Source organism: Haemaphysalis longicornis, unplaced genomic scaffold (genome assembly GCF_048455015.1).
Source record: "Haemaphysalis longicornis isolate Haplotype H1 unplaced genomic scaffold, Haemaphysalis longicornis Haplotype H1 scaffold_8, whole genome shotgun sequence".
In the NCBI taxonomy this organism is placed as follows: Eukaryota; Metazoa; Arthropoda; class Arachnida; order Ixodida; family Ixodidae; genus Haemaphysalis; species Haemaphysalis longicornis.
Window position 1 is genome coordinate 153,121,558 of NW_027526445.1, and position 12,704 is coordinate 153,134,261.

General features: G+C 47.8%; 1 protein-coding gene and 1 pseudogene across 1 annotated transcript in view; both read left to right on the forward strand.

The window, feature by feature from the left end:
* Positions 1–599: 599 nt before the first annotated feature.
* On the forward strand, positions 600–1,633 carry LOC144148786 (ubiquitin-conjugating enzyme E2 E1 pseudogene; annotated as a pseudogene).
* A 4,758-nt stretch (positions 1,634–6,391) lies between these two features.
* LOC144149545 (uncharacterized) overlaps positions 6,392–12,704 on the forward strand; it is a 34,778-nt gene continuing 28,465 nt past the window's right edge. Inside the window, exons 1-3 of the mRNA XM_077681168.1 lie at positions 6,392–6,579; positions 7,103–7,183; positions 8,723–8,825. Of these exons, the coding sequence (XP_077537294.1) occupies positions 6,550–6,579; positions 7,103–7,183; positions 8,723–8,825 (214 nt within the window). The 5' untranslated portion in view covers positions 6,392–6,549. The remainder of the gene's footprint in view (positions 6,580–7,102; positions 7,184–8,722; positions 8,826–12,704) is intronic.

Sequence of the window (12,704 nt, forward strand, 5' to 3'; positions counted from 1 at the left end):
GTAATTGTTATCGGTTACGGGTTGCCGGCAGCACAGTGATTTTGTTGGGGACAATGATACACGAGACGCTTTGAATTCTAGGAAATATATTTCTTTCGCTTCGGCCGTCTTTCACTTCCACTTTTCACCACATCTTTTGCGAATACACTAACTTTTCACGTTTGAAAACAAACGCGCACCTAGAAGTCCACCTTGAAGCAATGTGGGAGTTTTCCTACAAATAGTCGGCAAATCGTGCAATGCGGTCCTATTGAAACCAAAAGAACTCTGTCGGAATCTCTGCAGAACGCTTACACATTTAGTAATTTAGCAACAACCCGTTAAGTTTTTAACCTTTGGCGTTTTTGACAAACAGAAAGCTGAACGCCGTGAGACTTCCGGTGAGTAGCAGACGCGCTCTTCCCAGCGTTCGCTGGGAACAAGTCACATTTAATGACAGCATGCAAAGTGCTCTAAAAACATTCACAAAACCCAAGAAAAACTTCGTAACCCGTAAAAAACATGTTTTGTACATATATCTACACATTTCGCCGAACCTAAGTAAAGTGCCGTTACATTGACAAGGTTACTTTCGCCGCGCTAGAGTGGGTGGCGCCAAAGTCGGCAGGTGTGCCTGCGAACCATGTGGTAGCGGTGGCCCGCGGCCTGCGTCAGGAGAAAAATCATCTTCTTATACGCGGTACGACGTCCACAACGGCGGATACAGCGTGCCCAGGCACCTGCAGAACTACTGGATACTGCGTGTACGTACAACAGGGACTTGTAGCGCTCTCGGCGTTACCACTTCACCGGACGAGCGAGTCCTAAGCTCTTCCCCCGCTTGAAGACGCGCTCGTGGACAGCCGGAACGCGCCCGGCGTAGGAACCGCGGCATGAGTTCAAACATGAGCACTAAGCGGATCCAGCGGGAGCTGGCGGATTTCCTGCTGGACCCCCCGCCCAACTGCAGCGTGGAGCCCAAGGCGAACAACCTTTACGAGTGGGCCGCATGCATTGCTGGTCCCCAGGGGTCGCCGTACGAGGGCGGACAGTTCCTCCTGGACATTCACTTCACGCGGGAGCACCCGTTCAAGCCTCCCAGGGTTGTCTTTCGCACCCGCATCTACCATTGCAACGTGGACGGCAGGGGCAACATATGTCTGGACATTCTCAAGGACGCCTGGAGCCCGGCCCTCACCGTTTCCAAGATACTGCTCTCGATATCATCGCTCCTCACTGACTGCAACCCAGATGACCCGGTCTCGCCCACTATTGCCTCGCAGTACGTCACGGACAGAGCTGCACACGACCGCATGGCCCGGCAGTGGACCGAGCGGTACGCCAAGAAGTGAGAGCTCGCGTGTCCAACGAGTGGCTCCAAGAAAGTGCCTGGGGCCCTGCCCTCATCAGTCATTTGCGTAATTGAGCTTTCTTGTACAGGACTACAAGGAGTCGCATCTATTTTATTTTTTTCTGTCCCTGTGTTACGGTAGGAGTACCTGCCAAAGTTAGCCTAGCCATACATACCCGAGTGCATATTGGTGCGTGTTATACATAGTTATTTTATATTTTGTTGGCACGAAGAAAAAGATATATAGTGCCCGTGTTAGACACTAGGTGTCGTTTCCTGTTAGAGGTTGTTATACCACCAAAGAAAGCCTTCAATAAACGTCTGTTAGAGGTGTGCAATGGTCATTCAGTAGCCGGACATACAGTAACCGGTGAAAAAACAAAATCAGAAGTTCTTTTGTGCCTTGTCGACAGACAGGCTGCCTGAGTACGTGCACTTGGTCGCCGAGGCAGTTCTCAATGGACCAACCGGCCAGGTATGTTCTCTCGCAATCTTACGTGTGAGCGAATCGGAGTACCTAGGTTTCTAAGCAGGGCGAGGAGCTTCTTCTGGAATCTTTCGGCTGACACGACCCGCTGGATGAGCGGTAGAACGGAATCGGGGAAGACCAATGCAAGCTGCACCGGTGATGAGCAAGTGCATGGTTGTGTTAGTCGACGCCATAAAAGCACCTGTTCCCAGATACCGGGTAGGATCTCGTTGATGGCTTGAAGTTTGTTCACCGTAAAGAGAATCTTCGTATTCTGGACGCGGTCCAAGAGGCATGCGGGAAGGTTGGGCTTGAATCTCCGAGCTTGTGTCGCAATCGATGCTTCAAGGGCCGGCGGTTTCCAGACTGCAGGGTTCGAGTGGAGACGAAATAAGCCTAGTAACGCCAGCATCACATCAGTGGTGGGAGAAACCAGGCAGGCTTACTTTTCTTAGAGCCTGTGCTATGTTGCGTGTATGACACCAGATTTCTCCATAAACTTAGCGCAGACGTGTGTGAGGACGTGCCCAAGCGTGTGCCCACGCAAAGGCCTACAATGAGGCAAAGTTCCATAACTGTAGGACCAGAATAAACGACTTCATTGGGTGTCCAACATTCGAAAGCCACGCACAGGAAAACCAGTAAAAAATAAGAAAGCGCGAGTGCGTTTATGGTGGAATCAATAACTTGTAGACCGACAAAGCTGCTAGAGTGCGCACAGAATTGGTCGACGAGGCAGTTCTTATTAATGGACCAATAGGTAAGCGTGCTCTCCAATCCTCCTAATCCCGCGTGCGAGTAAGCTCATCCAAGCAGGACTGCTCTCTTCCGCCGTTTAGGCCATGGCCGTGATGGAGGGGCGTTAAGGAGAAACCACGTAGCTTCCCAAGCAGGTGAAAGCCTTGGCAAACTTTTGGCAGAGATGCCCCTTTAGGCAAGCTGTAGAGCGGAAGCAGGGTGGACCGAAACAATTGCTGTACCTGTGATGGTCAAGTTCTCAAGACGCTGCTTTCATGATTGCGCTTGTCAACGCCATAAAACCACCTGTGCCTAACACCCGGCCGGGCCGGCCCATACAAGAGCTCGTGACATTGTTTGAAGTTCTGGAAAACAAGCACCTGGCCACAGGGGCGCGTAGCCAGAATTTTTTTTTCGGAAGGGGGGAAGGGGAGGGGGGGGGGCGGTGGCGTGGGCGAGTTTGCCCAAGTCCGCTTCATTCGGCCCAGCGACTAGTTCTCCCTAACCCGTTGTAAGGAAAGTGAAGCGTGTGTGAAGAGTTCGATCTCTTCCATATAATGTAAGGGAATGAAAATATGCATAATAAATATATAGCTATTAACTGGTACCGAAGTGAGTTACAAGTTGCGGACGAATTCTCGAACCCGGTATACTGTCAAGAACAAGGAAAATAAAATATTTATTCATAAAAAAATCTTCTTATTTTCGGAGAATTGCGGCAGAACTGCTATCACTGCTCGCCATTTTCTGTTTCGGGGGGGGGGGGGGGGGGAGGTGTCTAAGACACCTGCTTGCTTCCTCCGACCTCGTGTCGTAACTGACGTCTCCAGTACCCATGGGGGTCTCCAGTACCCAGGATTCTAGTGGAGGAAGGAAGGACGGAAGAAAGACTGTTGAATGCCTGCAACAGACACAGTGTGTACACTGCGCCCGGACGTAGCCACTCGTCGATCCCAACGTCACCCCTACTCGGACCACCCCTTCGCTACTCGCTACGGGGTTGGACGCCGCTGCCCCGTAAGGGAGGGCGTCGCCTCGCAGTTTTCGCTCCGGTGCTGCTTTTCGAGGGCCGCCAGGACCTGCTGGCCCTGGGTTGGGTGTCCTTGTCACAACTGCGCACTGCTTCTTGGATCCACGGCGGTAGGTCTGTCCTGGTTGCCGCCTCGTTAGATCGCACTTCACAGCCCCACAGTAAGTGGGCGGTTGAGGCCATAGCATTGTTACACAACACGCACGTGTCGTCCGTATAGAGTTCTGGCTGTATGTGTTTCATGACGACCGGGGTCATCAGTGAATTCGTCTGCAGCTGTCTGAACGTGGACGCTTCCTCCCTGGTTAGCTCGGGGTGAGGCGGTGCCAGCACCCTCCTGCTGTTTCTATAATATTTGGTGATACCCTGAAAGGTATCGTACCTGTCCTTCGTCTCGGTCCACCACTCTGCAGATGATTCCACTGCTGCCCGTCGGCCAGCTAATAATTCGTTCGCCGTCTGGTTGTGGTTGGTGGCGAGTTCTGATACCTCGTTCCCCGCGTGGGCGGGAAACCACTTGATTGTCACCTTGCGTCCATGGATGTTCACCCGCTCGAGCACCCGCACCGCTTCACAGCACAGCCAACCCTTGGCGAAATTGTGCACTGCACTCTTTGAGTCGCTAAGCACCGTCGTCGTCTCTGGGTCCGCGATGGCCAAGGCGATGGCCAGCTCTTCCGCTCGCTGCGCGTCTCTCGTGACGATGCTCGCGGCGTTCACCGTGACTAGACGAAATAAGGTGACGCCCAGAGCACCCGAGAACGGAGGTTGCGGCTGCCGCGAAAACGCCCGTGGGCCGAGATACCAAGAAAATTATTTCGGGAGTAACTGTGGGAGAAACTGATGACCACCGGCCATCTGGACGTCCAGCAACTCTTGGCCTCTAGAGCAAAGGCTGCCCGTTCATATCATGCATTGCTGTCACCCACTTCAAACGACTCAATAAAACGTTTTACTACTACTAATGATAATCCAGAGTTCCTGTTTTTGATTGCGCTCAAACCTGCAAGCCATGATGGATTTCAGTTCTACCTCGTATGCCTCGAAACATGGCACTAAACTTGAATACAAAATCCCAATTTATTGCTTGTTGTCAGCGTGTTCGTGTGCCTGTGTTTTGGCAACGCCTCCTAAAAAAAAACTACATACATACATACATTGTTTTTGGCCTCGCACAGCTAGTTTATGCGTTCTCTGGTCAATTGTCCCGGGAGCCACCGGCTGCATTTTTATGCAATACATGAAAATGCAGCCGGTGAAATTCAAGCAAAAAAAAAGAACACTTGGAGCCGAACTTTTGAAGTGTCAAAAGAATGTTGTTTTTCAGATCTGTGATGGGCAGCGTATGGAGCGCCACACACACAAAAAATTCCCCGCATTTCCCCGAGGGGAAGAATGTGAAAGTGCGAATGCACGAGTTGAATTTGCGCGGTTCGGTAGTGTTCGCGAAAGAGAGATCACACACACACACACAACTACAAAGAAAGAAAGATGCATTTATTCACAGACACCTATTTGTGTTGTCGTTGTACTTGATTGCTAGAGCGGATCTCAGCTTTGAAATTTCGTGTCAGTACTCCTTTAAGCGGGTGCATTAGCCCTTCTCACGCCCGATTCCTGGCCATTCCCCCACGTGGGTATGTGCCATGTCAGCGGCCAGGCAGCGCGCGCCCATCTCCCCCCGTTGCCAAGGAAGACGAGGAGATTCCTGGCCAATCCCCCACGTGGGTATGCTATGCGGACATCGCCGGTGGACGCAGGTTCAGGGTCGCTTAAGAAGTGCATTCGCACTTAAAAACGGAGGCTTCCACGCAGTGCACACAACCTGCGATCTTCTACCCGCATGAGAAATGCAATCATCAACAGTGACAAAAAAATAATCGGGCATAATTCATGTCTTGGCATTGCTTTACGCTAAGCATTCCTTGTCTTCGGAGGATCATATTTTACCCAGCAGGCATCCAGAGATTGCAGACAGACAGGCAGTGGGCGTGTCAGACGCGGATGTCTTCTGACGGAATCTCAAGAGGCAGCCAGTAGCAGACGACACTGTATTTTTATTTCTATCTTGCTTTTGACGAAGCAGCGTAGGTAAACTTGAGTCTCGTAGCTAGCAAAAGTGACACACACCTGATTTTTATGCCAATCACAGCAAAGGGCGACCAAATATACATGTTTGGACGGCAGATTAGACCGAGCATTATATTTGCACTCAAAGTCACTTGCAGCATGCTTAACTCGGCTTGTCATTTTGCGATCGATCTAGTTTTAACTAGATTAGAGCAGTAAGAGCCTACCCTATAACTTGTAGAGCACTATCATCCATTTCTTAATGTCAGCCTGGGTATAAACAGTTCAGAAGACGGTTGCTGATCATTTCAAAGTCCTGGCGTGATCGTCTGTTGACAGGCCCCAAGCACGATGCACGGCTGCTCATTAGAAGATGACGAAAAGCTGCGTCGCACTTTGGAAGGTGTTGGCTCAGATACAATTACGTTTTTATATATGCATCTTGAGAACACAGCTAAACTTACGAAGATACCAAAGCAACTTCCAGGGCACCAACCAAACCTACGCGGCGTTCCCATTTCCAATCTGCTCAACCGGCGAAGGGAAACCAGGGAAACGTCTACAGGCGCAGTATTGTATTTTTTTTTGTTCAGTTTATGTTGGACATGTGGTTTTAAAATGTAAAACAAACGTGCAGTACAATCTAAAAATTTATATTTTAATTTTTTTAACATTAGCGCGCATATGAAGAATGAAGTTATGTGATGACGTTGTTAGCGCCAAACTGGCCGAAACCGTTGGCCAGTTACGACAGCTGAAAAACATTTGCCGCGTACCCGTGGGCCAGGCTGCGTGTGGGATGGCGCGTAAACATTTTCCAACTCTGTTCAGTCTGGTCTAAGGTGCCTAATAGTTGCGTTTTTTTTTTTTGTTTATTCGCGGTTTGTGTCAGCGACAGTCGACTGGACCGGCATGATGGAGCATATTTCGAAGTTTTTGCAGGTAAAGTGATCCGTTTACTTCATTGCCGTGTGGTGCTGCAATCCGTTTCTTACGTCCCGCCGACGTACGAATGAGCTCCGAGAGGTGTAATTCACGCTTAAAGTTTCTAGCCAGTGTGAGGTTCTTTGTCGTTAAGTTACAGCGAAGTTAGGGCGCTCGCTGTAATCATTTCTTCCGCCCCGGGCCGTGTCATGGCTGACAGGTCAACTTCGACGTCAAAGCGCGACCACAGTATTTCCATGTTTTTTACGTATTTTTGCCTATTTGCGAAGACGGCGCATCTTCGCTCGTGTGCATACTGGCCTGTATGATCTGAATTTTGTACTTGCTTTTTGCGGAGCCTTCACCTTTGCGATACCCGTTTGGCGCGCTTTTTGAATGGCGCCAATTTGTGTACTGTGTGCATTGCCCTAAATCTGCGAAGCCCCTTATCATTCATAGGGTCGCCTCTATTTAATATACCCGTTTTGGCGTCCTTTGTGGCTGTCCCCCCTTTGTGTCTCACGATTCGTATTTTTCGCAGGTCGGTCCGGGCAAAGTCGTCTCTTCACAAGTTCGCTTCATTCAGCCCAGCGACGACTGGTTCTCCCGAACCCGATTGAAGGTCAGCGAATGTGTACGAAAAGACAGCTTATGCATGCAAAACTTCTGAAAATGTCGTGGGGAATTTTCGCATGCTTAAACAACAGCAACAACAAAAACATCGTTACTACGCAGTGGCACGTGTTTTGCTTTACGGCTGCCATGTCTCGTAGAAAAGGTCAACTTCAATCTCACATTCCTATGTAGCCATGCCTGAATCAATGCTTCCCGCATTTTTCACGCAATTCTGCTTTCAAAAGAAGTTGACTCAAACATGATGCACTTATGTGTATCCTCGTTCAAAATCAGAAGTCTAAGAAGTATGTTTATTGCAGGTTTCAAGCTAGTGCTAATAGTACCCCATGCCTGACAAAACACCCTAGCTCTTTTCGGCTTTTAAAAAACTGATATCAAGATATGATGACAGTAAGCTCATCTTAGCGGTACTCATTTGCACTTAACACCAGGGTGTTCTTTGTGTACAAATTTTGCCCCCAGAGCTGCCAACTTGAGCATGTGCATTGGAAGTAGGCAGTTCTGATGGTTGCTAAGTTTTTTCACCTCGTGAAAAAGGCAAGACTGTCAGTTTCTTTGTGTTCAACATTGCTGGTTTTGAATTGTCTACATTAGGGGCACACAAAGTTATCACAACTTTCAAATCTCTGAAAATGTTTCCGCAAGGCTGCTTTTGTTGCAGTGAAAAATTTTATTTGCAAACTGTTTTGCATATACCTTTTGGTTATAAAACAAAATTTTGCAGTAAAACATTTTGGTTATAAACGTGCTGCATTTTTTAAGTGTCCACTAGTAACTAATCAGAATGGAAATGTAAAAAAATTTGTAAAACATTGACCACTCCAATGCTCGTGTGTCAGTGATTCCAAATAATACTGTTTGTAAATGCCACTGTATGAAACAGGAGAAATCGTGATCTTTGAAATGAACATAAATGCTTGTAAAGCTGTATTATGATGCCATTACTTAATGTGTTGCTGATAATGAACCATGACGTCACACTGTTTGGCGTTCAAGGGTCTGGCGCCCTGGCCCCTGTTCTGTGGTGGGACATGAGCTGCTGGTGTGGCCCTAATGACATGATAACCAAATGGAAGGTGGTGACCACATGCCGTGAACCATGCTTTCCTTGCTTTGTTGCCGACACCTGACCGTGCACGCTATCTTCTCCTGCGCTGCTTTTATGCGATCAGTTTCTGGAGAGCCTTCTGGAAGCCTGTACCGGTGATAGTAAAATGTGCGCCATTTGGTGTGGTAAGAAAAAAAGAGTAATTTTTATTTCTTGGAGAAATTGGTTGGGACAAAGAGTGTGATGGGTTATTTAGCTGTTGCCTTCAAGAACACGTGTATGTTTGGATCTAGTCGCTTTTCCACCATTGAGGGTATGTTGAGTGGAAGGTGACATTGGGGTTAGGGAGAGGGCCTTATGATGTAGGCACGCACTTAGTGACAAATATATTGCTGGAGCTAGGCTTTCGTCACATTGTGTAATAAGCCGCTGTACAACTTTGTGTGTGCTGACACCTGTTGGCCGCTTTGCCTCCAGGCTGTTGAAGCGAAGCTGTCTCAGCTCTTGGAAAGCAAGCTGCCCGAAATCACGTCAATGAAGCCAGGGGCCGTGGAAAGCGTGAGCGGGGACTTGATAGTTGGTGAGTGGTGGTGTCCCTGCATTTTTGCGCCTTTTGCGCCCTGCATTTGTTCGATTGAGGGGAGGGGGGGGGGGGGGTGCTCTTATAGCTACTAGAGCAGTGTGGGAAGCTGTTAAATTGCGTTGTCGAGATCTATATTTGGCAAGATCTATATTTCATCATGTTACAGATCCCCAAGAGATCAAAATCGATTCAGCAACCGCTGCTACGCATGCCTCGTAGTCCAGCTGTAGCTCTGGCACATGAAACAACCATAACTTTATTTTTTTCTTTGTTTAGAAGCCCACACTCACTCTAAAACATCCATTGTTGACATGTATTGAGTTTCTGGCGGTTTTTTTTTATATATATATATATATATATATATATATATATATATACCTGTTTGGCGCGTAGCTGCATTTGGCATTCTCGAGCAGTTTCATGTGTAATTGTGTTTCACATACCTCCCAATTATGAAGTGCTGCCCGGTCATGTCGGAATACTAGGATTGGTTACCAGTGGGGATAGTGCCATCGTACTAGGAATGCTTTCTGGGGCAAAAATTGGCCACCCTAGCCTCGAATTTGGCTGAAACCTTCTCTATTGGCAGGTCCCTGCATTAGCGGAGGCTTTGCGCCGTGTTTGCGTTTGAGACAGGAAACACGTGAAAATTGGAGAGAACAATGATGGGAAGCCTTCACGCTCAGTTTGTTTGGTTATTTCTGTTTTCCAGTGTTTCATTCTGAGTCCCCACTTCCGGGATTTGTGAACAATTAAACGTCAATGTAACAAATCCTCCCCTTCGTTATATTGAAATTTCGTTCAATGGGGAACTCGTACCTAGCATGCATGATGATCCGTGACTTTCATTAGGCACCTGGTTCGCAGCTAAAATCGATTCCGCACAGCGTATGCAAGATTGAAACTTCCAAGCTGCTTTACTGCGCATTGAGCCGCAGTCTGGTGTGCAGACACGGGCATAGATATGACCAAGAGCAATGTGAGCTATGATTATTGTTCTAACACCAAACTCTGGAACCGGGGAGGAATATACAGCAAGAGGAACTGTTAGGAAAAAAAAGAAGCACTCGTTGCCAACACTATCTTACACCCTGTTCCCTTCCCGACCCTTCTTTTATTTAATTTTTTATTTATTGCATACTGCAGGCTGCGTGTGGTTTGTTCCCTGCTGGTCATCTGCAAGAGCTAATTAGTGTGGAAATCGCAGGTGCAGGCCTGCGCAGTACCAGGCGTTTGATGTTTGTTCCAATCAGAAGTAGTGAAATTCTCGCAATTAACGAGTGCCCTTGTGCGATTCGCGGCCGCCGCGGCTGCTTTTCCAGTGGAGGCGAACAGCAAAAAACGTCCGTGTGTTCGAGATTTTGGCGCACGTTAAAGATCCCCAGGTGGTCAAAAATTGTTCCGGAGCCCTCCACTACGGCGTGCCTGGTTGCCTGTCTAGCGTCAGCGCGTTAGACCTCAACAAATTCCCTTGCTGCAACAGAGGGGAATGTTAATTTTCTTCTTTCTGCAGTTGGGAGGGCCCCTGGACTGGTTATTTTAAAGACTATGGTTTTTCTTGGGCTACTTAAATGCAGAAATTTTGGTATGTCTGTCTGTCTTACGCAATGCAGCCACCCGGCAAAAGTGAAACGGAAGCTGCGCAATAGTCTTATCACTCGCAGCCAAACCTGAACGTCTACGTCCGGTGTCAATTTTCATACTAGTCAATATTGTTGAATAAGAACAAGACGTTACGCAAATATAATGCGCAGAATCAATACAGGGGTGATATTCACAGTGTTTTATTATTAAAAAATTCGTGGATGCTTGGATGACCGTCGAAAACAGTCGCCTGCTTTTGCTCACGCTACTATAGGGACCGGGCAGCTGGACGGGTGGCGCCACCATTCGGCGCTCCCCTCGTCAGTGGAATGAGCCGGTGCATTGGACTACACAGCCTCCCGTTGTTTTTGTCGTGTTTGCTTCGGTGCTTTGAATGTTTTGGTGGTGTTGTGAGCGTATATGTCCGGTGAAACAAAGTCTCGACAGATGTTTTGGGTTCTTAGATGCAGTAATGACTACGTATCCTTGTCGGACTCTTCTAAAGTTGGATATCGGCTGCAATGGCATGAGCGCTTTTTGCAGCGCTCTGCGCTTGGCTACACCCGTTCTGAGTACGAATAAAAATACTATTAGTAGTATTATTTTCTTCTTAAATGCACTAATGGCTACGCAAACTTATTGGATGCTTGTAAGGTTGGGAAAGGGCTACATTGACACGAGCGCTTTTAGCAGCGCTCTGCTCCTGGCTCGGCGCGATCTGAGTAGGAATAGAACTATTACCAATATTATTATTCATTTCTACCACTTTAAATTATCTTCACTGGTTTCAATGACTACGGTTTCCACGCCAGCCTTCAAGATGGGATACCTCGATACGTGTGCTTTAAATAGAAAGGCACCTGCATACAAGATGGATTACCGTGTAGCCGTAGAAATGTTGCGGTAGTTTACACTTTCTGTAACCGTGAACTTTGTGCCTTCGGTTTTGGTGAGCGACACTGTGACAGCATGTTAGCCTGAAAGCCGAAATGGAAATCCCACATTTGTGGTGGTTATTTTATCAGGAGCCAAAGTTATTCACCAACTCAACAGCCCAAGCTACAAACCATCCACCATCTCTCCTCCCCTTCCCGTTTTACCACCTGCGTAGAATAAAGGCTGGCACCGATAATTAAAAAAATGTGGCAGTGTTAACATGAGCCGGTGTTTTTTAATGCTTAAGTATTCTTTACAGAGTACCTAAAAAATCGTGTAATGCCTGGTGAATACACCAAAAACGCGCGATTAGTTGCCTCAAATGTGGGGGCATCAGCCCGAGTCCTCCATCACAGACACATTTCCGACACGCTGGACAAAGTTTAGATTTGGAGAGGGGGGCATGGAAGTTCAAAATTAAACAGCAAAATCATCTAGCCCTCCGTCTAATCATTGTGATGGCTGAACGCAAGGCTTTCTTCCTGCGAAATCGAATGGGAAATGGTCAAAGTCAAAGACGCTGCGATCAAAAGACCAAACTGCGTGCTGGTCAAATTCGACGCTCAACTAGTCAAAGTTTAAATCCAGAAGGCAACCAAGGAAACCCATACGATAGAGCTTTGCGATAAACCATCATCGTCGTTAGACGGAGGTGTGCATGATTTTTCAATCGTAGGTGGCAGCTTGTAAACCGACCGCAGCATTCAGTTGTGAAGCTGAGTACAGGTTTCGGGCACCCTCCTGTCTTGCGTCCTTCAGCCACGCAGGAATGGGTTTTTGAAAAACCATTTGCCAACTAGCGAGCAACAATTGCAATTCTTGTAAAGCAATGCTTCTCCACGACAAGTATTAACGTTCTACTATCATGCGGTATTTATGCTATCAACGATTCCGATTCCCGATGACTGTAGTAAGAGCATTTCTGTGAAATTAAACACGTTTCAGCCGTAGGTAATGAAGTTACGGAAGCGTCGTCCATCACAATTTCTGTTTTGAGGTAAATCTTGGAAGACACCCCCCAACTTTGTCTTTCGCTTGTGCACGACGTCGACGCCGTTTCGTCATCAACTGCCCAAGGCCAGCGCCGCAGCATTCCTAAATCAGTTGTACACACCGGCTTTGTGGGAGCATTTAGCTGCAGTATACTCCTCGATACGTGAAACTGCATGCAGGCATCAAAAAATTGCATGAAGCAACAAACTTTCACTTCCAGCTTGACTTCCAGCTTGGCGCATTGAGCGTCGTCTGCTATTTGTAAATACTGAGTATGGGCGTAAATCACATGCATGGAATGCCTCGTAAACGTCACATCCACGCTCAAGATTTACCGATCTGAAAAATGCACGTGGGGTTACG